The sequence below is a fragment of the Mesoplodon mirus genome (assembly GCF_964341445.2).
Source record: "Mesoplodon mirus genome assembly, chromosome: 14".
NCBI classification, from domain to species: Eukaryota; Metazoa; Chordata; class Mammalia; order Artiodactyla; family Ziphiidae; genus Mesoplodon; species Mesoplodon mirus.
The window spans coordinates 16,327,072-16,350,513 of NC_138990.1; the positions used below are offsets into that span (position 1 = coordinate 16,327,072).

A 23,442-nucleotide genomic window follows, 5' to 3' on the forward strand; every position below is an offset into this window, starting at 1 on the left:
AATCCCAGGCTTTGGATCCAGCTATGCCTAATGAGTGATATTAATATTTTGAGGTTGTTACTTCAGTGATTCAGTGCAAGGGAAGCATTTCTTCTCCAAGGAATCAAACACAATTTATTTTAGAACTAAATAGTACAGACTGAATAAAAGAAAGTTTTATCCTAAACTTTCAAGATAGACATGTTCTCACCAGGCACCATGTTGATTTTAACAGTCCCGTTAGTGGCCTTCACAATATTCATGAAGGATGTACAAACTATGTCATTTGGTTGAGGAGTCAAGTTTGAAAATAACAATCTCTCCATTCTCTGTGCTTCAGAACAACTCTTAAAACACATCTAGTATGTTCTTAGCTCATAACTATTCAATTAAATTTTTCTTCTAAAAATAACTTAGAGCAAGAGAAGCATTTACTTTATACATACTCATCCATTTTCTTCAGTGTTCCACAGAGGAAGAAACTGCTCCAACTGAACAGATGTAACAAAAAGTATGTTTCTTATTTTGGTTTCTCTGTTTTAATGACAGAGAAAATCCTTTGTTGTTTTCATCTTGGTTTCAACATAGTAGTATCAATATCCTTTTCTTCCCCTAAATCTTGATCTGGCATCCAACTGAAAATAAATATACAATTAAATAATATTCCCGACACCATTATTAAACACAGATTTGGTAACGGGTGTCACTATATGAGAGAAGTAAACCAGTTTCCAGCACACTCAAAAAGGCAGTTGTCACAGCTCTCAAGGGGGGGCGGGGGGAAAGATGGCATTAAAAATGAAAGTTCCATTTAAGGTCACAATAAGGATTTTCTTCTTGAGTCCAAATTTCATTTATCTTTTTCTCTGAAGTACACTCAATGTATGTTGTTCTTCAAACAAACTTGACTTTCTAATTAGGTTTTGTTTGGGTTAATATTCAAGTGTTTTTTAAATCTTTAAATACTAACTGAAAAGAGGAGAGAGCCTTGAACAATGTTATGTAACAACCACTTTAGTATTAAAACTCCTTAAATTACTACTCATAGGTCAATTCTATGTTCTTTGACTTAAGCTTCACAGTGCAGCCACTTCTTAAGGGTGGTGTGGTAGTGTGGAGGGTCCTAGTCAGTAGAGAAGGCAAAATTGCATAGACAGTCAATACCACTCCCTGGAAATTCCATCGGAAGGAATTATTTTAGAGCTAAACCCTATTAATGAGGACGACACAGCCAGTGTGGGACAGACTGCTATTTCTTCATCTGAGCACTAGATAAAGTAGCTAAGAGCCACATTTTCAAAAAATAAATAATCTTCACACATGGGAATCATGATCAGGATGATGAGAGGCTTATATTAAGAGGGAACAGCCGATTCAAACTCACCATCTCACCTTCACTCTGGGTCATACACACTCACGGTTTGAAATATTAAGCAAAATTACCAGCACAATTTTAATTGTTTTGTTTCAGGGTTTTGCCAAGAGTGCATAAGTTGCATTAGTTAAGTGTGAGGCAACTCCACTATGCTGGAGGACCAACAGTGAGTCACAGTCTTAAAGAAAGGCTGCAAGAATCTCTAAGTCTGCTAAGAAGTTCCCTATACTGCTCTTTCTGGAGTCCAAAAGTATGAGTGAAGCTCTGCCTTGTACTGATATTTGAAATGGTCAAAAGCACATTTACTTTTTATTCAAATTTCTGCAGAAGGTAGATAAATTGTGGAAAATTTTTACATGTTCTGATTTCTTAAAGTTCTTTGGAGAGCAAAGACTGACGTTCAGGCCAGGAATTACAGGGATTTTATTACAAATTCAATCATTACGATTAAAAAGGACAACTCATCACGTCTTACAGTAACTGTTCTTTATAACTTCTCAATTATTTAAACATGATCTGACATTCTTGGAAGATCTAAAGGCTTGCATCTTACATGGGTAACAAAACTATGTGAGAGAAGGCAAGAAAATCCTCTTTTCTTACATTAAATGACAGGAAAATATGGCAAAGAACTGTGTCACTTGAGAAAAGAAAGTGAGCATGGCTAAATTTAATCTAACTTTACACCTCCCTGGATCCGGTTAGTTAGCAAACATGCTCAAGTTCTTGTCTGGCCTCCCCGATCATAATATCCTGTACTCTCTGCTTCTCTTATCAACAAAAGGGAAGGGATCTGAGTGCTGTTCCTCAACAAACAAAAGCAGGTTCAAGTCCAAGTTACTGCTGTCTTTAGAGGGATGTCCATTTTTCTGATTTCGTATTTTCTTTTCACAAAGAGAAGGCTCCTGGTTTCTATTCCAAAGATCTTTGTAGATCTTTGGAATCAAAGAACACTAGAGTAGAAACCATGAGATTTGTAATGTCCTCTTAGGCTGTCTTTCCACAATCCCTCACTCTACAAATTCAAACACAGACACCAACATCTTCTCCTAATCACACCCACATGTAAGGCACAGTGCACACACCGTAGACCCCACATTATGGGTCTGTGTGTAGTTGCCAAATGACCCAAATACACAGTGACCAACATCAACTGTGCCCCATCTACACTTGCCAAGACTGAACTCTCTCTCTTTCAAAAATTCATGAAGTTTAGCTGCTGTGGTTAGCGTAAGAGCAATAACAGAACAATCAGCTGTGGGTCTGCAATGAATGCGATCTCACATTAACTCACTGGGTAAGAAAAGAGACATCCTTTTTCCCAAGTGATATCACTGCAACCTATTTAGAATTACTAAGTCACTCACATATTTAACTCCACAGAGCTAATTTTTAGCATAAGGTTTTAAAAATCTTTAGCTACTTACCACTGATCTTTTACACTCAAAAAATGAGTATTTCAAAGCTTTGCAGTTTCCTTCCTTCAGACACTGCCGAGGGGATTTTCCTTCCTATGACACATAAAACAATATAAATACCTGAGAAATTTTCTCACAAAGTACAAAATAACTGTCCTTCTGGAAATAGTTCTTTTTTAAAAAGTTAAGGAAAAGGAGAAAACTAATTAAGAAATAATTCATAATTCATTTTGACTGTTGGTACTTAAGAAGAAAAGGATAGAATGAAAAAATATGTAAAATAATTTTGGGGCACTTTAAGGGTGCCCTTGAATTTTTGAAAACACTGGTTTCCATGGGATACTTTTCTTTAAAATGTTTATATAAAAATCTAGAAACTGCTATCTTCAGCTCCTTATGTGTAAGAAAGGGAAAGAGTAAAGGTGTAAGTAGTAACGGGGTTTCTCCAGGGTCCTAAAGACAGAGAAGAAAGTAGTGTGTGGGACACAGAGAGAGAGAGGGAGGAAGGGGGGGGAGAGGGAGGGGGGAGAGGGAGGGAGGGGGAGAGGGGGGAGGCGGTGGGAGGGAGGGAGAGATGGAAAGAGGAAGGGGGAGAGAGAGGGAGGAAGGGGGGAGGGAGAGAAAGTGGGGAGAGAGAGAGGGAGGAAGGGGGAAGAGAGAGAGGGAGGAAGGCGGGAGGGAGGGAGGGGAGGAAAGGAGGGAGGAGAGAGGGGGAGGAAAGGAGGGAGGGAGAGAGGGGGAGGAAAGGGGGGAGAGAGAGAGGGAGAGAGAGGAGGGGGGAGAGGGAGGGAGGGAAGGAGAGAGGGGGAGAGAGAGAGGGAGGGACGGAGGGAGGGAGGGAGAGAGAGGGAAGGAGGGATAGGGAGGGAGAGAGAGAAAAAGGGAAGGCGGGAGAGAGGGAGGGAGGAAGGGGGAAGAGAAAGAGGGGGAGGAAGTGGGGGAGAGAGGGAGGGAGGGAGAAGGAGAGAGGGGGGAAGGAGAGAGAGAGGGGAGGAACGGGAGAGAGAGAAGGAGGGAGGGAGGGAGAGGGAGGAAGTGGGGAGAGGGAGAGAGAGGGCGTGCACGTGAGAGATCAGGACTGCTGTAGTGGTGAATGGGAGGGTTTGTTCTGGGAGGTAGTATCAAGTGGCTTTAAAGTCTCCAATTACAGTATCATTTTAATGCAAGCAAGTTTACCTCCAACACATCTCTGTGTTTTCCCACCCCCTACTGCCACAGTCAAGCTCTCTATTCTGAGAAGCTCACTGAGTAAGAATTGGAAGAGGAGAGTGAGATTTTAACAGAATTTATATATACTTGGAAGGGAAGATCTGCCTGGGCCCAGTGTGAAATTAACTGGTCTTTAAGCAGTGAAAGCTCGTAAGAGCTTAAGAAAAATGGATTAAACCATTCCCTTTCTGCCATCAAGACAGGACAGTGCTACAAGAACACATTCACAGGGGAAGTGCTTATTTCTGACTCTTAACAAATAAGACTTTAAAAATCACACTTGACAAAGTAACTGCAAAACCAGATTAAGAGCTAAAATTTAGTAGTATTTCAGTAGGTAAACATGGGATAGAAATGACTTCATTATCATATCTTCATTATCTTAAAATATTTTGAAGAAATTTACTGTCATAAATTGAACTTAACACAAAGGCACTTAAATATATTGGACACAAAGAAGCATCTACAGAAAGTGTATTTCACAACTCAAAGAAGCAAGATTAAAATTTAACTACTGCAAAATTTCTTTTTGAACCCCCTACCCTACTAATTTGTCTAGTAACTAAACACTCACAAGGACTAATTTATTAAAAAAAAATTCAGAACTGCCCTACATCAGTTTAGCAGGAGGTTAAAAAGTAAATACAAGATATTCCTGTCTACACAGAGCTTCAAACAGCAGGTAGGAGAAGGTATACACATGCTAATGTTCACTGGCAGTGTGAGCAAGTCACAAAGTGGGGGAGGTGGGGGGGAGGGGGGAGGAGGCAGGGAAAGGTGCTGAGGGGGTTCCCGTTTCCCAGGACTGTAAATGCATAAAACAACGTCTGGAAAAAGGAGACTGAACTTGAATTTTCTGAATCACCTGAGGTTTAATGACATTAAACTAACGTGCAATTCACGAGGGAAAAAAAGCAAAACCTTACATTTTATTACTGTTAAAGAAATAATAAATAAAACATACTGCTCATAAACTTTAGCTTTATGCAGTGCTTCACGATATAAAGGAAGATCGTGAAATCTTCCAACTCTAAGTGAATTCCAATGCAAAATGAATCAAGCAATTTTGTCTGAGAGTAAAAATGACCCTGTTCCATGTTAACTTTAAAAGCTCAAACAGCCCCAATTAGATGCCCTAAAATCTGAACGGCTTTAGTGCTGGTTCTCAACATTTCAGAAAGATGTTAATGAGGTCGGCTAGAGTACTACTTAAGTCGAAAGCTCTGGTGTAACTTAAATTTCACCTGCTCTTCATCATCAAGGATTTCCCCTCAAGCAGATTTTGATACCCTGACTCCACCACTGCAATCACTCTCCAAAACCTTTATTTTACAAGTGCCAGTCACACTTCTAGTTTTTAGGGTGAAAAAAGGTACCGGGTACCACATCTACGGCATTCCTGATCCCCAGGAATCTTGGCCACATTCCAGTCTTTATGTCTGTTGGGCCCTAGATTTGAATTGTCATCTACATCAGTGAATCTCAAAAGTGAACCAGAACAGAGTAGCAAGCTTCTCTGCACTATTATGTTCCTCCCTCAAACTCTGTAATGAGGTTGCCCACATGAACAACGCAGAGATAAAAGACTATAACTATACAAAAGACTGTAATTTATAAACTGATGCTTCCCCAAACCGTATCTGAGATGCCATTTTTTTCACAAGCTTTCAACCCATACTGCCAACTGCCTACCGGGAAGATCCATCTAGATACTACACTTAAGAGAGAAATATTACTTCATCTTCCTCCACCTCCACCCCGACGGCAGATTGCTAATTGCCCCCTTAATATTCACTCTTCCTTTTGAGTGGGGCATATGGCTGAGCTAGATTTCCCAGCCACCTTGCAGCTGGGTATGGTCATGTGACTAAGTTCTAGCCAATGGAATATGCAGGGAACCGAAATGTAAAACTTCTGGGTTGGTCTGTAATGGAAAGTGGCTTGCCCCACTTTCCTCCCCCATGTTACTAGGCCTGATGATATGGAAGCAAGGCAGTCTTGGACCATGAGTGAGAGAGTAACATCCTAACTCCCATCACGGCACCTGACACCACCGATCAACAGTGTTTAGGTCCATGGAAGACAGAGAGGGTCAGACTAGACCCTACTTACATGCAAACAAGATAGAGAATTCTCTCTTTTAAGCCACTGTTATTCTGGGTCTCTGTAATATTTGTCTGAACCTATCACCCAACTAATACACTCCCAAGCTTATTTGCCTTCTGAGGTCAAGACTGGTGATTCCCAAACATGGCTGTGTCCAAGAATCAACCTGAGACACTTTTAATTTATAAGGGAGATGGGGAGAGCAGTGGAATCTGTACTTTTAAGCTCTCCACCTCCATCTCCAGGTGATTCTGATGAAAAGTCAGCAGGTCTGGAAGCTGTTAAGAGACGCAAGGGAGATAACTTGTAATTGAGTTCCTTGGGCACAGTTTCAACTCCCAGGAGTTAGAATCCTAAGAAGTTTATCCAAGAAATGCCTTTTGAATCTGCTTTTTCCTTGTTTCTCTTCTCCAGCCCCACCGGAGTTTATATCCTTTTCACCATTACCCTGAGTTTCTCTGAGCCCCTACAGTTCCTTGGCTATCTCTCAGTGCAGCCCCAGAACTAAGTGTTTAATACCTCCCTAAAGTAAAGTCTAGCAGCTTTGCAGGTGGGTTAAAGATTGGCAAGGAGAGACTATAGCATCGTCTGCCAAAAGATGAGATTAATTTCTTTATTCAAGGAGCTGAGGAATCAAAAACCTTATCATAAATGAGGTGGCCATACACAGCAGGCATATACCTCAGCACAACTCCCCTTGGTCTTGAGTTCCTGGGGGGAGGGGTGGGCTGGAGCTGCCAGTGACACCATCCGAGAAGGTAGGACATCCGCCTGGATCTGCATAACTCAATGTTTTGCCTCAGTATTGCCATTTTATAGTCCAGTTGAAGTGACCATTCAGGATGAATTTAACACAAACTGTCAATGCACTTCCATTTAAGAGACTCTTTATAGGAAAACACCACGTTTTCCTAGTTGACCAAATTCAGCAACAAAAAGGCCACATACTCAGTGGAGGAAAGCAACATCCCTGCAATGTGTCCGGGTCATTACCTCTGCCTACACCTTCCGAGCTTCCCAGAGATCCAATTTCTACAATGTGTCCCATTCATCTGTATGTCCCCTCAATCAGACTTGGCACTCAAATGTTTGCTAAATCAATCAATCACTGCAAAAATCCAATTTGGTGTTCTCCCTGCCACCAGTATTCTCTTCCACTTCCAGAGTTTCTTTCCTCAGTCCTACTCTGTGCCGGAGCTGCTCACTGGGACACGCAAGGGCCGTCACCCATGGCAACCGTCCTCTCAAGCGTTCTGGCACATTCCCCTTCCTCCAGCCCACCAGGGCACCAGCTTCTCGTGGGCCTGCCACATCTCCGTGATTCTGCACGTGCTGTTCTTTCAGATTCTCTCCACAAACACCACAGCCTCCACTCCTTTACTTGATAAACTACTACTCAACCTTTAAGACTCAGAGCAAATGTTACCTCCTCCTATGAGAAGTTTCCAAATTCTCAAGCAAAACAAGTTGCTCTCCACTGGGTGCCCGAGGCATTTTGCTCCTCTCTACTCATAAAACAAGTATTTACTGAATGCTTACACAGCCCTTGCCAAAAACAGTGAACCAAATGTAAAACATGAATCAGCAGAAACACCAGTATAGCCTCATGGTTGATGTCCATTCTCGGGTAGTTGTCTTTTCTTTGAAATAAGGGCAACTTTCTGAAATTACATCTCCAAATGATTGCACCCAACGGATTGCCCTCTCATCAGGCCTTGGTGATCGGAAAAGGTACTTGTGCTTTGGTTGGGTTTAAGGCCAGAACCCAGGTTCCCCAGTCGACTTTGAACCTCTCTGCATTCACACTGGCTCCTGAGAAGACCTGGGGCTGTAGTGAGGGAAAAACAGGAGAGCAATAGCTCCCATCACAGCACGTAAAACCACAAGATCCACGGTAGGGGGAGCAAGATACAAAGTGGTGAAAATAAAGAGCTGCCTCATTTACAACTTAACGCAGGAATGCACAGAACTCAACTCAGCAACACGTTCAAACCAACACAGGGTAGGCGGAGAATCTATTCAGCCACCACTGAACACAGAAAGGAGAATTTACTAGGCAATACAGTGTGCCAGGTTCATGTAATTACCTGCTAATTTACTGATTCTCATTTTCTAGGGCTCAAGAAACCTTTCTTATTTTCCTTTATGCCTCCAGAACCTAGCAGAGAAGCAGCATTCCGTGTTTCTCGACCCGAAATGGTTTAACCTTTACAAAAACCCAACGGGGCGGCACCGTTCTCTCCAATTTCACACCACCTGGGAAGTGAGGCTCTGACAGTGGATGCGCCCAAATTCATTAAGTTGGAGCTGCGTTCGACACCCAGGACGGCGAACTCCGAGGCACCTCTCTTGACCATCACCGCGGCCGGCCGAGAGCCCTCCGCCGGCCCCGCCTCCCCGCTTCGGGCGTCGGTCATCCGAGCGCCCGGCCGCGCTACCTGGAGCACGCAGTCCGACTGCAGCAGGCACGCACCGAGGTCCTCCTTCAAGCCCGCGCACGCGCCGCCCTCCGGCTTGTCCTCGTAATAGCGGGGCATGACTGCGCCTTCCGCCAGCTGCTACCCAGACCAGCTCCAGTCCGCGACGGCCTCGACTTGACTGGACGCCAGCGACGCCGCGGCGGGCGGAACCGGAAGCCGCAGCCACTACTTCCGGCGGGCGCGCGGCGGACCTTGGGTCCCGGGAGGCCGAGCGCGCGGCGGAAGTGGGTCACGTGATGCACCGCGCCGCGCCCCCAGCGCCAACGACGTTGTTGGGAGGGAAGTTGGCCCCGCGGCCGCTGGGCTCGGCTGCTGTACGGCGGTGGCGGGTCAGTTTGGAGCCGGTGGAGGCCGCCGCGGGGCTCCAGGTGAGGCCTGCTGACCGCCCTGTCTGCGCGCGACTTGGGCTCGCCCGGGGGCCGTTTCCTCCGTCAACTCGCGGCCCCACGTCACCCGGCCCTGGAGTGACCGCGCCCGGGTTCGGCTGCTCGGCCTGCGGCGGGGCTGCCAGACACATTCACGGGGGCTGGTTACAGTTGAATTTCAGATACCAGCGAAGAATGTTTTCGTCTGCGTATGTCCCACGCAGTGTTTCGAACCTGCTGATATTAAAAATTACTCTTGTATCTGAGATTCAGTTGTAACTGGACGTCCTGTGTTTTTATGCTAAATCTGGCCGCCCTACCCGAGGCCCCGGGCCGGCGGGGAGCCGTAGGGCCCGGGAAGCGCCGCTGGCGTCCCGCAGGAGGCCTGGGGAGTGGAGCCAGACACTGGGCTGCCGGGGCGGGGCGTGGGGGCCGGACGGTGACCGGCGCTCCCCTGGCTTCAGACTGGTTGGACCGGAACTCCCACGCTGTCGTTCCCCTGCTGAACTAGTCAGGAAGTAAAACACTGTGCATTTGAGTTCTGCTTTGTTTTTACATCACATAGTCCTGAACGAGTTGCTTGCTGGTCGTGCGCTGATGGACCTGTGAGATAGGCCATTTATTTTACCTCGTCGGGAACATCGTTTCTGTTTGGCTTCAGCAAAGGCTTTCTCTTAAAGTCTTGATGGTCGAGAGCCCACATGACAGGTGGAATTTTGAGCCAGACTGCCTGAGTGCAAATTTTGGCTCCATCAGTATCACTGCTCCTGCCGGGGAGTGGGGGCGGGAAGCGGGAAGCTGAGGATTGAGGGAAGTGAAGTGTGGGGAAAAGGCGGACCTATGAAAGTGTTATTATGAAGGTTCAGAGGGCGTGGGGTAGCCCTTGCCTGAAGTGCAGTGATCATTTCTGCAGCCTCAGAACCAACTCCACTCGCTTTTGAGCCCTGCCTCTACGCAGGGATCGGAGCCGACATGTAAGGTAACTTCTCTCATAACTCACAAGAGGGGTGCTAGTAGCTGACAGTTTCTTCAGACGACTAGGAATAGAATTTTTTTTCTTCTTCCATCTAGGAAGATGTTACCGAGTACTTCAGTGAATTCCCCAGTGCAGGGGAACGGGGTATTGAGTTCCAGGGATGCGGCCAGACACACAGCTGGAGCAAAACGCTACAAATACCTGAGGAGGCTTTTTCGTTTCCGGCAGATGGACTTTGAGTTTGCCGTCTGGCAGATGCTCTACCTGTTCACTTCCCCACAGAGAGTTTATAGAAACTTTCATTACCGGAAGCAGACAAAGGATCAGTGGGCCAGAGATGACCCTGCTTTCTTGGTCCTGTTAAGTCTCTGGCTCTGTGGTAAGTGTCTGTCTGCAGGAGAGTTGAAGAATAAATGAGCGTTTCAGGTTGGGCTTGTCATTTGGAGAATCTTTTGTTATCAGCATGTTGTGAGTCACAATTTGAGGATCTCTGAAGCTGTTTTCTTCCTCTCTGAAGCCTCAGAAATCTCCTCACATGAAAGAAGGTGGTATTCTTCCTGATTTTAAAAGTCCCAGGCAGGTGCCAGAGTCAACTGTTTCCTCAGAACTTTCAAAAGCAGAGGACAGAGTCACTCCGTGTCTTTTAACTACCATGATAAATAAATTGATACCCAAATGCAAACTTACTGTGAAAAAGGACTACTGAGGTTGGAAATTGCATTTCACCATCAGGCCAATCCAGAATGAGAGTTCTGAAAGTACCAATGTGAACTTGAGAAACTGCTTTTAGTTCTCCAATAGTGCAGTCAAAGGGTCTGAGCCATCTTTAGGGTGTTGGATTTTTTGTCACCTTTAACTAGACTTAAAAATATGTGAGTGCTGCTTCTGTTCTGAATGCTGGGGCTACCCTGGTGAACCACAGACAGACGGGGGCCTCCTCAGTAAACTTCAGATATCTCAGTGGTAGTTCTATGTTCCAAGGTGGTCTGCATTTCTTGATCAGTTACATTTAACACACCTTTGGGGTTTACATACCTGTCTCCCACACTAGAGTGGGCATCTGAAAGGCAGAGACCATGCCCTGTACCCCTAGAATCTAGCAGAGTGCCTGAATACATCTTGTAAATCTTTCTTTCAGTGTCCACTATAGGATTTGGCTTTGTGCTGGACATGGGATTTTTTGAGACAATAAAGCTGCTCCTTTGGGTTGTATTCATAGACTGTGTAGGCGTCGGCCTTCTCATATCAACCTTAATGTGGTAAGTACTGTTAACTTTGGTTCTTAAGATGCGGCTGTAGAGCCTCCATTTGCTTGCTTCAGAGAGCAGCTGATGGAAATTGAAACAAGATAGATGAACTGAAAGCATCGATTTTGGCTGCCAGGATTAATATACCTTGTCCTCCTGTGTCGGTACCTACATCAGAAAATACTCTAAGGGGATGGTCTGCTTTGTCAAAGCGCAGCAGATAAGTGAATTGAAGTAATGATTGTGTCGTATTAACAAAAATTTTGATTTTGCAAAAATATTATGCAGTTAGCCAATTTTGCTTCAGCTGTCTGGATGACGGCACAATATTCTGCTGCCTTTGCCAGTGGGTCACTTCTAGAGGTATAAGATGTAGAGGGTTATATTATGGAATCTTACTTTGCATCTTTTTTTTTTTTTTAATTTTTATTTATTTATTTATTTATTTTTGCGGTACGCTGGCCTCTCACTGTTGTGGCCTCTCCCGTGGCTCCGTTGTGGAGCGCAGGCTCCGGACGCACAGGCTCAGCGGCCATGGCTCACGGGCCCAGCCGCTTCGCGGCACGTGGGATCTTCCCAGACTGGGGCACGAACCCACGTCCCCTGCATCGGCAGGCGGACTCTCAACCACTGCGCCACCAGGGAAGCCCTTACTTTGCATCTTTGACATGAAATGAAGTACACCTGAAAAAGGATTGTTTTGGTTAAAATTTTGGTGTCTTTCTTCTGAGCCACACACATGGGTTTTATTGACTGGGTTCTCAGTCTGACTTTGCCTGGGTTTGCTGTACCAAGAGTAGTATACTGAGTATAAATCTGGTGTTTGGTTTTTCCGCCTTCTCCCTGATCAGTGCTCCTGTGGGGCTGGCGGAAGGGGTGGATGTGTGGGTGAGCTCAGCAGGGGGCCGGTGGTGGTGGTGGACGTATGTCAGAGAAAACACTGGAACCTGAGTCACAGAGAGACCTGGGTTCAAATGCCAGCTCAGTCATTTACTGTGTACTTCTTAGCTCCAGTCTTCTCTTTTGGAAGATGGAGTTGGTTATCTATGTATGAGGTATTTGAAAAGATTGTGGTATGAAAAGCACTTGGCATATAGTCTGTGCTCAATAAATGGTAGCTGTTAACATTTTAAGCAAGATTCTGAGACGCTAGCCTCTGATGATACCAACCTGTTATTTTGCTTTGTAATTTCTGACTAGTCCAGTACAGGTCTTGTATGTGCTCGGTAGTCGGAAAATGCATCGCATCATTAACCTAAGATTCTAAACTACGGCCTAAAAAGAGGACTGCTAACCAATGTAAGTCGCATATTCATTATCAAGATATCCAAGGGAAACATGCTAGGCGAAAAAATTTCAATAAATAAGGCTTTCAAACAAATAGTTTGTAGCCGGCGTTCTGCCTCGAATGCATTGCGATTCTGCGACCTGGAGGGTCGCAGAAGCCGGGAGTTCAGTACCTTTAGTGTGAGTCTGTATCATAGTTTGAGTTCATTGGAGAAGGACTCAGTATATTTTTGAGAAACTACATTGTGCTGTGAATCGTGTGAGGAACCAGAAATAGAAATCATGCGTGACTCCAGTCACGCCAGGGGCGCCACAGAAGCCAGCATGAGGAGGTATCTGGGCAGATGGGGTAGCTGATTCCTGGCACCAAGTGTGAAGGCAGAGAGGTGTGGAACAGCGTGCCAGGTGTGGGAGCATAGGGGCCACTGGATGGCTGGGGAGGAGATGGGAATAGAGAAATTGGCCCTAAATGCAGTTCAGAGAAAAGAACTGGACTTTAGCTCATAGGCTGCATGTGGGAGTAGGAGGGAGGGGGAGTGGTGGGGAGCTTGGAGGCTTTGAAGTCAGAAATACAATCCAGTTCACACTTCCGGAAAGATCCTCTCTATGGCAGTGGAGACGGAGGAGCTGGAGAGAGTGGCTAGGCTGGATCCAGTCGTGGGGTCTGCACGGGAGCACAGGAGGCCCGGCTAGTGCGGTGGCACAGAAGTAGATGAGGGGAGGCAAGAGGAGGACCCGGGGCCTCTGGGACAGCCTGGGAGTTTGGGGCTTAGCAGTCAGTGGCCGGTGCAAGTGAAGCATTCCATGGTGGATGTGTTGAGTTCAGGAGGCTTGTTGATAGTGAAGGTTCATTGGCCACTGGGGTAGGTGACTAGGAAGCTGCAACAGTCTGGCCAAGATGAAGGCATGACTGGCATTATGAATACGGAGGTGGGAGGGGAGCATCACAGCTGTCTTTGAGCTCTCAGAAGGCGTGTCCGTGTTCTAGAGGTGAGACTCGGAAGGAGGCCAGAAGCCTGGAAAGCGGCCATTCAGGGGCTAAGCAGAGGGGTAGGGGCGGCAGCAGGACCCCAGAGTGGGAACTTGAGTAGTGGGCTAGATGCTTATTCCATTCATTTTAATGGCCCAGGTTCTCGGCTGAAGTGGAAGGTGTTCTGGCGAGCTCGTTTGCTCGATCCGAGCAGTGTTGTCTTGCTGCTTTCAGATAACTGAGTACAGGACTGCTTTATTAGTACTGTAACACCTTCTCCCTCGTTTCTTTCTTTTTTCTATTTTTATTTTCACTAGGCATAGCATTTTCTTAACGGTATCCTTAAAATGAAATCACACGTGGAAGAGTCCATTGCATTTCCACAGCCGTGTTTATAATACAATCATCTTTTTTGTTCTTTTCCTTTGACAATCTGTCTTTCTGTTACCTGGATGTCTGTCTTCTCATTCATTCGTCATTTAACGGAACGATTAGGCCACGCTGTGGAACAGACACACCAGCTGAGTGATTGTTCCTGTGGCTGGAGACACTGCTGGCCCCTCTCTCTTTACTGGTTCCTCCTGACTCCCTGACCTTTCCGCGGGGGAGACCCAGGTCCTAGGCCTGGACCTGTTCTCTGCGTTCACTCTCTGGGTGATCGCATTTGGGTTCGTGGCTTTTAGTATCATGTACACACTGACGAGTTTATATCCGCAGTTTGGACCTCTCCTCTAAACTCTAGACCTTCTCTGCTTCTTACTCCAGACTGACCGGCATCCCCACCTCGCACCGCAGTCTTCCGTTTGGTTCAGGCCAGAATCTCTCAGTCGTCCTTGACCGATCTGTTTTTACCGCACTCACGTCTAGCACTAGTCTAGCACACCTCGTCCTGGTGGCTCTGCCGTCCAGCGGTAACACAGCCCCATGGCAGCACCTCCGCTGCTGCTACCCTGTTCACCTCCTGCTCGCAGCAGCCTCCCGTCTGCCTCTCGCTTCCACTCCTGTCCCCGGAGTCTGTTCTCAGACCGGCAGCCAGACCTGTCAGTACGGTAGGTCGGACGTTCTTGGAACTCCACAGTGACTTCTTATTCCACCAAGAGTAAAAGCCCAAAGGTCTGACAGTGGCCACAGGCTCTGTAAGGTCCGGCTCCCGTTGGTTTTCGGATTCCATTTCCCGCGTATCTTCTCACTTGTCCCAGGCACTCTGCGCCCCTCCCCCGTTCCTCCAGCCTGCGGGGCCCTTTGCCACCTCCCTGTACCCCCCCCACCTCTGTGCTTGGACTCCCCTCTGCCTGGAATGCCCTGCCCCGGGGGATTCCCATCACTGCCCTTGGGACCTTACCCAGAGGTCGCTCTCTTACGACCATCACCATAGGTAACACTTCAGCTTTGTATTCTCTGTCTTTCTGTACTGCTCTGTTTTTCTCCATAGGACCATCAGACAGCTATTTGTATTGTTGTCAGACTACTCCCACGAGATTGAAGGCAGAAATCTGTTTGTTTACCGCTGTATCTCCAAATGTCTGGAATAAAGCTTGGGACATAGAAGGTAGTCGGTACATATTCATAACTAATTTTATTGTACTATGAAACAAATGTTAGCTTTCTTTTCAGGTTTGTCTCTAACAAGTATTTGGTGAAGCGGCAGAGCAGAGACTACGACGTGGAGTGGGGCTACGCCTTCGACGTGCACCTGAATGCTTTCTACCCTCTCCTCGTCATTCTGCATTTTATCCAGCTTTTCTTCATCAACCGTAAGCAGCAGTTACTTCTCAACATATTATCAAAAAGTCTTCATTGTACCCACTGAAAAGAGATTCATTGTATGCGTCTCTTCCGCAGATGTCATCCTAACAGACACATTTATTGGATATTTAGTTGGAAATACCTTATGGTTGGTTGCAGTTGGCTACTACATCTACGTAACTTTCCTAGGATACAGTGGTAAGTAATTGCTTTTTTTGGTTGATTGACAACACGACAGGGAGGGGAAAAGTTGTTAACAGTAATACAATTAGCTTACTTTCATGGAGCTCTTACAGGCACTGTCCCAGGTGTTTTATAGGAATTCTCCCGTTTCATCTTTACAGATACATGGTACAGCTTTACTTGTCCCCATTTTTCAAATGAGGAAACAGGCACAGAGAGATTAAGTAACTTACCCATGGTCACGCAGCTAGCAGGTGGCATAGCTGGTATATAACAAATTTTATAATTTCAGGGAACCCTGTTAAACCATATTGATGCTGTCCAAGTTACTGGCAGGAAACCCACGATCAGTTTCCTCTTCCTTTTCTCCCAGGCTTGTGGGTTCTGGGTTACCGGCAGTCAGAGTGAGGAAAGGGTTGGGTCCGATGAGTGGGCATGTTTAAAACCTTTGCTCCATTTTCTGTTTTATGATTGTGGGCTGGGGGGGTTTGAAATACTCTTTATTTTGTAAACATCTGTGTTTAAAATAGATGAATCCTGCTCACAATTCATATACTGGACCCGAGACACAGTACACAAAGTTCACCCGTCACAGGGAGATTGTGGGGCTCAGGAGCAGGGGAGTGCCCAGGGGTGCAGAGGTGGTTATGCGTCAACAGTCTGGGCCTAAGGCCAGGTGCCAGGCCACCTGCTGGACTGGGGAAGCTTAGGGATGAGAGGTTCTGTAGATAATCACAGAAGATTGGGCCCAGCTTCTGCTGAGCTCAGGACGTTTGTGAATTCATTGTTACATCCTGCTATCGATTCATTTTTCATAGTATGAATGAGAACCATATTTACATTATTCTTCATGTATGTTAAGAAACAATCGCTATTAAATAGAGTTAGATTAAATCTAGAGACCTTACTTATGATTTGTTAGCATTATATTCTTAGCCCTTCCTTTCTTGTCACTCTAGATGATTAGGCTCTTACTGTAAATACAAGCCACTTGTACTCACATGTGACTGGCTCCTACGGTGAGAGCTTCCCACGCTTGCCCCCTTGGCTTTGCCAGGAACCACTGAAACCCCCCCTGCCACCCACATTGTAATACCTTGTTTGTGGCATTGGGAGTCCTTTCTCTAGTTCAGGGGAAATGTTTGTGACATGTTATATTTAGGCTTCTAATGAATTTTCACGTTTTGAGAAAGTTTTAAAATGTCATTAGCACACTGCCACGTTACAGTTTCTCAAAGTGGATTTTGGATCACTCTCCTGGTAACTCCCTACGATTTAGAAGATTCTTTGAGCACAGCTCAGTTTCAGTTTGAGGACTACTTGTATGAGAAATATTTAGGTTAGAATGCATGGGGTAGGGACCCACTAACCAAGCCGTGAGCAAGAAACAAACACGGATATCTGAGGATGGATTTTATATGTGAGTTTCAGTTCTTTCCTAAAGTCTGGGATACTAGTTGAGATCTCACCTTCTCAAAGTGGACGTGTAATGCTTTCCCCCATTGGGAAATCGCAAATAGCTGAAAGTTGGGGTTTTTCCTATAACATCATCCATCTCTGTTGGTACGTTAGGATGGGAGGCTTCTGAAGCATCACAGGTTTAAATTCACCACTGCGTCCATTAATATTGGTGATGTTTGACCCTCACTCTTAACCTCAGTCCTGGATTTGCTTCTCATTCAGCCTCTGTGCTGAGAAACCTCTGCTTGGTTTCTTCACAGCCATGAATGAGAAGGAAATAACAAACACAGAGGAGTAGTAATATTGCTCTGGCTGCAATATAGCATCGTCAGTAAGATGCTTCAGTAAGATTCACAGTTTGTGTGCCTGCTCGGCCCGTCGTGCTGTGGGGGAAGCCGTCTTCCAGAACGCTCGTTTACTAGTCCTTTACTTTTCCCACCAATGCATGTGCGTTTGCTCCTTTTCCAGCACTGCCGTTTCTGAAAAACACAGTGATTCTACTTTACCCGTTTGCACCTCTCATCCTGCTCTATGGACTGTCACTAGCGCTGGGCTGGAACTTCACCCACACACTGTGCTCCTTCTACAAGTACAGAGTGAAGTGAAACAGGGAGCCTCTTACATCTTAGATGCATCAACAGTACTGGTGAGGTGGTGATTTCTTGTGAAACTTGTAAATAAACTATCATTGTAGATATCTTAAAGGTGTAAAGTTTGCAAATTTGAAGAAATATATATGCCAACACCGTTATCTAGTACATTCCTTAAAACTAATTAAATGTACATCTCTATAATAAATATTTTTTAAACTAAAGCATGTATTTTATTCTGCACAGAGAATATGTGCAAAGTACTAAGGGCATGCGGAAAAGAGAAAGGTAAAACTTTTTAATATGAATTATTTTTGAAAGTATCCATTTGGAGAACATGGTGATAATGTTTCCCCTTCTCCCCTCCCCCACTGTTACTGACAAGGTACAAAGTCCAGCCCCATTTCTAATGGGCTGCATTTTAAACTTTTATATAAGCCACAGGATCCTAGTGTAACCTTCAAAAGCCTCTACTTGTAATTCAAATAGGAATCACTGTACTACAGGCTCTAAATACCATTAACAGCCATTGTTCATGCAAAAAAAAAAAAAAAAATTACCCAACAAACAAAATACAGTAGATCGAAGAGGTCCCCGGAGGCTACTCCGGGGACTGTATGGTAGCATACGCAAGGTCTGAGTGAACACCTGCATGACACTGATAATCACGGTCTTAACACCGGTCTGCTTTTCTTTTTTCAAAGACTTTCCAAAACCCACATATCAAATCTACGCCTGTTTTCTAACTGAAAACAGTACCAGTAAACTATTATTATATCAGTGTTAAGCAAAACTAATAATAAAAAAAGCTTGGTACCCATGAAGTTTTACCTGTTTATTTTTATTAGGAGTCTTGAATTCAACATGGCTTTTTAAACTTCTTTATCTCAAATACACATGAACGGCTGTGGCACAGAGAAACAGTGATGAAAGGCACAGTCAACAGGACTAGTTCTCAGGTTTTCAGTTATAGCAGCAAATTTGAAAATAAATAATCTGCCTTTAAAAATCCAACAGGTACCTAAAATATTACTACAGAGATGACCCATTCAACCAATGGAGACACTGTAAGGAAAATATGTACAATACATTTACGGAGAAAAAAACATCTGGTACAACCTGGAAAAGCAGTTCCTCAGGCAGCTTCTCCCAGGGGTGCTTCCAGAAACACCCCAATTACAAAGACAGCCTTTCCAAACAAAGTTTGTTCTCCAGGAAAAATGCTTCAGTTTTTCATTCCATAAATGAAACAGTTGTTACAGTTTAATCAGCTGATTTCTAAATCCGTCTGAGAAAATGTGACTGTCTACACTGAGATGAACAGTATCCACTGTGTTGGCAGTGCATCTTACAGTACTGTCGATATCCACCATTTTTAAGGCTCAGAGACTATGTCTTCAAAAGGTATTTTCACCCAATTTCAGCCAACACTGAGTATTTCAAATAACTAATGGAATGCTAATCAAACTAAAGTACCAAACCTTTGATTCCAGGGCAATGTGCTAATTACTAATACCATGAAGCCACTAGGAGCAAGTGACATATTAAACAGCTTCCCTAGTGTCCAAGAGTATTGAGTGTTCCCCACAACAGACAATCCTTAGTTTAGAACAATTTTAGCACCACTGTTCCTAACACTTTTCCGCACAAAGTGCTTCCCATTCGACATTCAGTTCACGTTTTTGAACGACATATAAATTCTCAACTCACACATAACTGGAGTGCCAGCTATTTCTTGTTTGTTCCTCTGGAAATGCTCTAGCTAGTGCCCAAACAGGTGAAGCACGTGTTTCAGGTAAGAAGGGAAGAGTTTCTATATTAGCATTGATGATATGGGTATATATATGTATATATATAACAAATCCTTTGTTGTTGTTGTTTTTTAGTAATACTGTAGTAGTGGTCTCTTCAGCACTGTAGGTTCACATGCATTGAAGAAATAAAGTAAGCATGTTATCATGGCATATATCTGTTAAGATTAATAATTAATAATTTACAACTATCAAACTAAATTTCATACACTATAAACACTGCTACATAGCTTTGAAAAGTTTCCTTTGCTTTAAAGAGGTCAGATGTCAAAGTTCCCTTAGGACCTCCGATATGATTATGACTCAGATTTCTGACCTTTCAATAATGTTGGCCTCTCATTTTCTTTCTTTTAGCTCAGCTTTTCTTACATCAAGGCTATAGCAATATAGTAAAAGAAGCACAAAAAGTAATGGACAAACCAAAATTAAACTTCATTAGCAATTCACGGCTTGGAAGCAGAGAAGTATTTTGAAAAGTATTCCCTAAGTACAAAAATTTGGTCAGCACGTATAGGATTTGATTTGTGCTTAGACTATAAATTTTGGTTAAAAAAAAAAGTCCTTCAATACAGAGTAGATTATTTGGTCTCTACATAAAAGCATAATTTTTTTTTCTCTTAATGTCTTACTTAAAATACCACTGTTCCTCATTCTTAAATAACTGACAGGCTCAGAGCAGCCTAAATCAACATAACGTGACACCTATTCCAGGAAAAAGATTCCTTACACACTGGACCCTGCTCCTGCAACCTCATGTAGCGGTTCCTTCATGAAACGCTACAAAGGCGCTGCAAGTTCTTGCCAACAGCCTGCCAAACAGGATTCACTGAGGTCTCTGGGAGAGAATCCCCGATGAGGCCTGTGTATATGGTCTGCTAGTGCAAGACTATTCACAAGTGTATCAAGAAATACCCAACATACCAGAGGGAATCAAGTCGGAAGCCTTCTCCGCTTCACCTCTGTTAAGTATCGTATTCATTTCCTATTGCTGCATAAAATCACGGCAGATTTAAAAGCGTAAAACAACACCCATTTATTATCTCACAGCTCTGTAGGCCAGAAGTCCAGGCAGGCAGGACTGAGCTCTCTGCTTAGAGATTCACATGGCTGGAATCCGGTGTGGGTGGGACTGAGCTCTTAGCTGCTGGAGGAGAGTCCACCTGCACACTCCTTCCGGTTGGTGGCTGAGTTCAGTTCCTATGGCTGCAGGACTGCAGTTTCCATTCTCTTGGCTGTCAGCTGGGGCCTCTCAGCTGAAGACCATCTGCATTCCTTCTCATGTGGCCTCCTCCATCTTAAACCAGCCATGGTGCTGCAAGTCCTGCTTTGAATCTGACTTCTGACAGCCTGAGAAAACTCTGCTTTTAAAGGGCTCACCTGATTAGATTAGCTGTCTGCAGATAATCTCCTTTTTGCTGTACAACGTAATTATGGATCATACTCACAGGTTCCACACATACTCAAAGGGTTAGGATATACAAAGTCATTGGGCGGGGGGGTCATCCATGGAATTCTGGCTGCTACAAACATTCACTGCTATTAATTAGAGCAATCTCTCCAAACATGCTGTTGCCATATAACCACGCTTGTTTTTGAGGACAGCATTGTTGGAAGACAACTTTTTTCATTGTTATGACATATTTAAAAAGAAGCCTCCATAGCGTTGCTGAAGTTTTTAAAATAACACCTTCTAACTATTTACTAATGCAGTTGACTTAAAAAGCCTGTTCAAGACATCTCCAGCAGCTGAATTAACCTTCACATACATGTCTAGAGGCTGTGTGCTAAATCCATGTGCATTCACTTTTCCAAAGCTTGTCAATCACACAAGTTTTGGAACCTCATCCTCAAGTTGTCACTCTTTTGGGACTACATAGTAGGGACAGTGAATGCTGTAAAGAATGCATGAGACTTAAAGAACTTAGAAACTGGATCTTAGAATCCTGGAATTAGGTCCTCAACCTTCTCACCCGAAATACTCATCATCATTTGCACTACGATATATTCTGCATGTCTGCTTTTAGCCTCATGATGTGAATTCATTATTCTGGATTCTAAAATGTTCATATTAGCACTCTTGACAGTGCTGTGCTACAGAATTTTCTGTGATGGAGATGTTCTATATCTGTGCTGTTTAACCCAGTGGCCACTAGCCATAGGGAGCTAGTGTGACTGAGGAGCTGAATGTTTTATTAATTTAAACTTAAATAGCCACCCTGTGTCCAGTAGCTACTGTAGAGGACAGTGCAGCTCCAGAGACGACATGCCATCTACATACATAGAAATAAAATTCGTCCCACCATTTGTACTTTTCCCCACTCACTCTGGGTAAAAGTGGTTCAGTGTCCACTCAAGGTCAATTATGTACTTCCTCTCGTTCCAGGTCCCCTCATCTTCTGTCCCAATACTTCAGTCCCTAACATGACTCTTAAGGGCAACCACTATAATCGCTTGCTTGAGGCAAGCCTGGCTGCTTCTAATTGTCTAGTGGAAGCTGGGGGAAAGGAGAGCGCAGCTAACACGAGGGTCCGTGAGCACCTGTGCAGCAGAGGAAGCCAGGAAGCATGACTTACAGGCTTGCCTGCAGGAGCTTGACATTTGGCCAGAGTGATTACGTGTATGTGCACACACACTCGCCACAAAGTAGACAGCTGAGTGTGTGTGTGAGTGTGTGGCAAGGACAGTAGGTAAAGAGAGTTAAGAAAAGGAAAGGAGTGTGGGCTGGAACAGTTGGTCCCCTTCCCCAGACGCTGCCTGGGCACCTGCCACGTGTCAGGCACTGTTCTGGGCTCAGTGAGGCACTGGTAACAAATCCATGGGGAGGAAGGAGTGCACAGGAGAGTCCTTGCAAGATGGATAAGATTTGGCTGAAAGTCTTCTCAGGAACAGGAGGGATGAGCTAAGCCTGGGAGGGGAGACCGAGCACAACAGGACAAAGCTGGTTGCGTAAGGCCCAGTCTCAAGACTGAGACACCCCAACAAATGGCCAGGAGCTGCAATTACTGTCACCTCCCTAGACTCTCAGAGCTTGGCCTTTCTGCCTCAAATCAGAGTTAGCTACTTGGGAAGCAGGGAAACAAGGGGATTCCTCCAGATTTTTACCTCCTGATACTTATTTGTTACAGCAGTAATTTAGTATGCAAAGCTGGCGCCACAATTTTGTAATGAAAGGTTTATGCTTTTGCAGTGACATTTCCCTGCTAGGCGCTGGGCCAAGGAGATTTGGGAAGGAAATAAAACATAAAGAAAATAAAAAGTAAAATTTAAAAACCTCAACAAAAATTTTTAACTGGACTCGGACATAAAGAAATCATTGTTGGCAACATGTTAACTTTTTAATCAAGAGAAGTAACTAAGAATTATTCAAAGATGGAGTAATGGAAATAATTGTACCCTATCAGTGTTTCCCAGCCTTTTTCACTGCGTAACACTGCACAGAAAACGAGGCTGTCTGGAAGCTGTTTGTTCAGCCTGCTGGGTAACCAGGTGACGCTCCTCCAGGCTAAAGGCAACCAGCTAGAACCTCCCGCTGCCAGAGGCCTCAGCCACTGGCTACTCTGAAAGCTCAGGAGATTCAAGCTCTGCACACCTGTAACCACCTGCAACCCACCTGAGGACACCAGGCTGGTTGGGAACTGATGTTGATAATTCATAATCTTGTAAAAGTAAAAGACTTGTAAAGATCACCGATTGCTAAGGCTGATAATATTTTTGTTTATAGTAGTGATATCATTTGGAACTGCATGTTTAAGAGCAATAAATACTCTTCAGATGTGAATTTACTTACAAGTTCATAATGCGATAGAATAAAATTATTTTGGAAAAACACAACTGTTACAATACCTTTCACCAAAACAACATTACAATTTTGTTTTTCTTTAAAATTAAACCAATTATGACTCATACAATAGCATTACCTAGAAAACATTTTGTCAGAACTCACGGAGTGCAGATATAAAAGCATCAAGGAAAGAGAAAATGCCTCTAATTCATGGATTAAAGACAAAGATTAAAAGAGAAGAGTCTGTCATTTTACATATCAAAGGAAATGTAATGACTTCAGTCTATGATAATTTGGGTTGAAATGCATCACCCCTGCACATTAAAATTTATCAGACTGATTTTTTGTGCCTACACACCATACATAGTATAGTAAAATAACCCTCAAGAAGGACATTGGTCTTTAAAATCTTGGCTTTAAGGAATGACAAACACCTTTGAAAATATTTTGTTCAGAAT

General features: G+C 44.3%; 2 protein-coding genes across 5 annotated transcripts; one reads left to right on the forward strand and one right to left on the reverse strand.

Annotated features, from left to right (window-relative positions):
* Nucleotides 1–87: 87 nt before the first annotated feature.
* COA5 (cytochrome c oxidase assembly factor 5) lies at nt 88–8,718 on the reverse strand. Its single transcript, XM_082643277.1, has 3 exons — nt 8,526–8,718; nt 2,782–2,865; nt 88–614 (listed from the first exon to the last, which is right to left on the reverse strand). The coding sequence occupies exons 1-3, from the start codon at nt 8,622–8,624 to the stop codon at nt 573–575; spliced, it is 225 nt and encodes a 74-aa protein (XP_082499403.1). The 5' UTR covers nt 8,625–8,718; the 3' UTR covers nt 88–572.
* A 73-nt stretch (nt 8,719–8,791) lies between these two features.
* On the forward strand, nt 8,792–22,933 carry UNC50 (unc-50 inner nuclear membrane RNA binding protein). Of its 4 annotated transcripts, XM_082643274.1 has the most exons (7): nt 8,796–8,935; nt 9,846–9,911; nt 10,004–10,287; nt 11,047–11,167; nt 15,027–15,166; nt 15,255–15,356; nt 17,271–19,356. In XM_082643274.1, the coding sequence occupies exons 3-7, from the start codon at nt 10,008–10,010 to the stop codon at nt 17,405–17,407; spliced, it is 780 nt and encodes a 259-aa protein (XP_082499400.1). In that variant the 5' UTR covers nt 8,796–8,935; nt 9,846–9,911; nt 10,004–10,007; the 3' UTR covers nt 17,408–19,356. The 4 variants fall into 4 exon arrangements, with proteins under 4 accessions (XP_082499401.1, XP_082499402.1, XP_082499400.1 ...); XM_082643275.1 differs by lacking the exons at nt 9,846–9,911; nt 17,271–19,356 and adding an exon at nt 22,605–22,933 and having other exon boundaries at nt 8,792–8,935; XM_082643276.1 differs by lacking the exons at nt 9,846–9,911; nt 17,271–19,356 and adding an exon at nt 22,391–22,595 and having other exon boundaries at nt 8,795–8,935.
* The last annotated feature ends 509 nt before the right edge of the window (nt 22,934–23,442 follow it).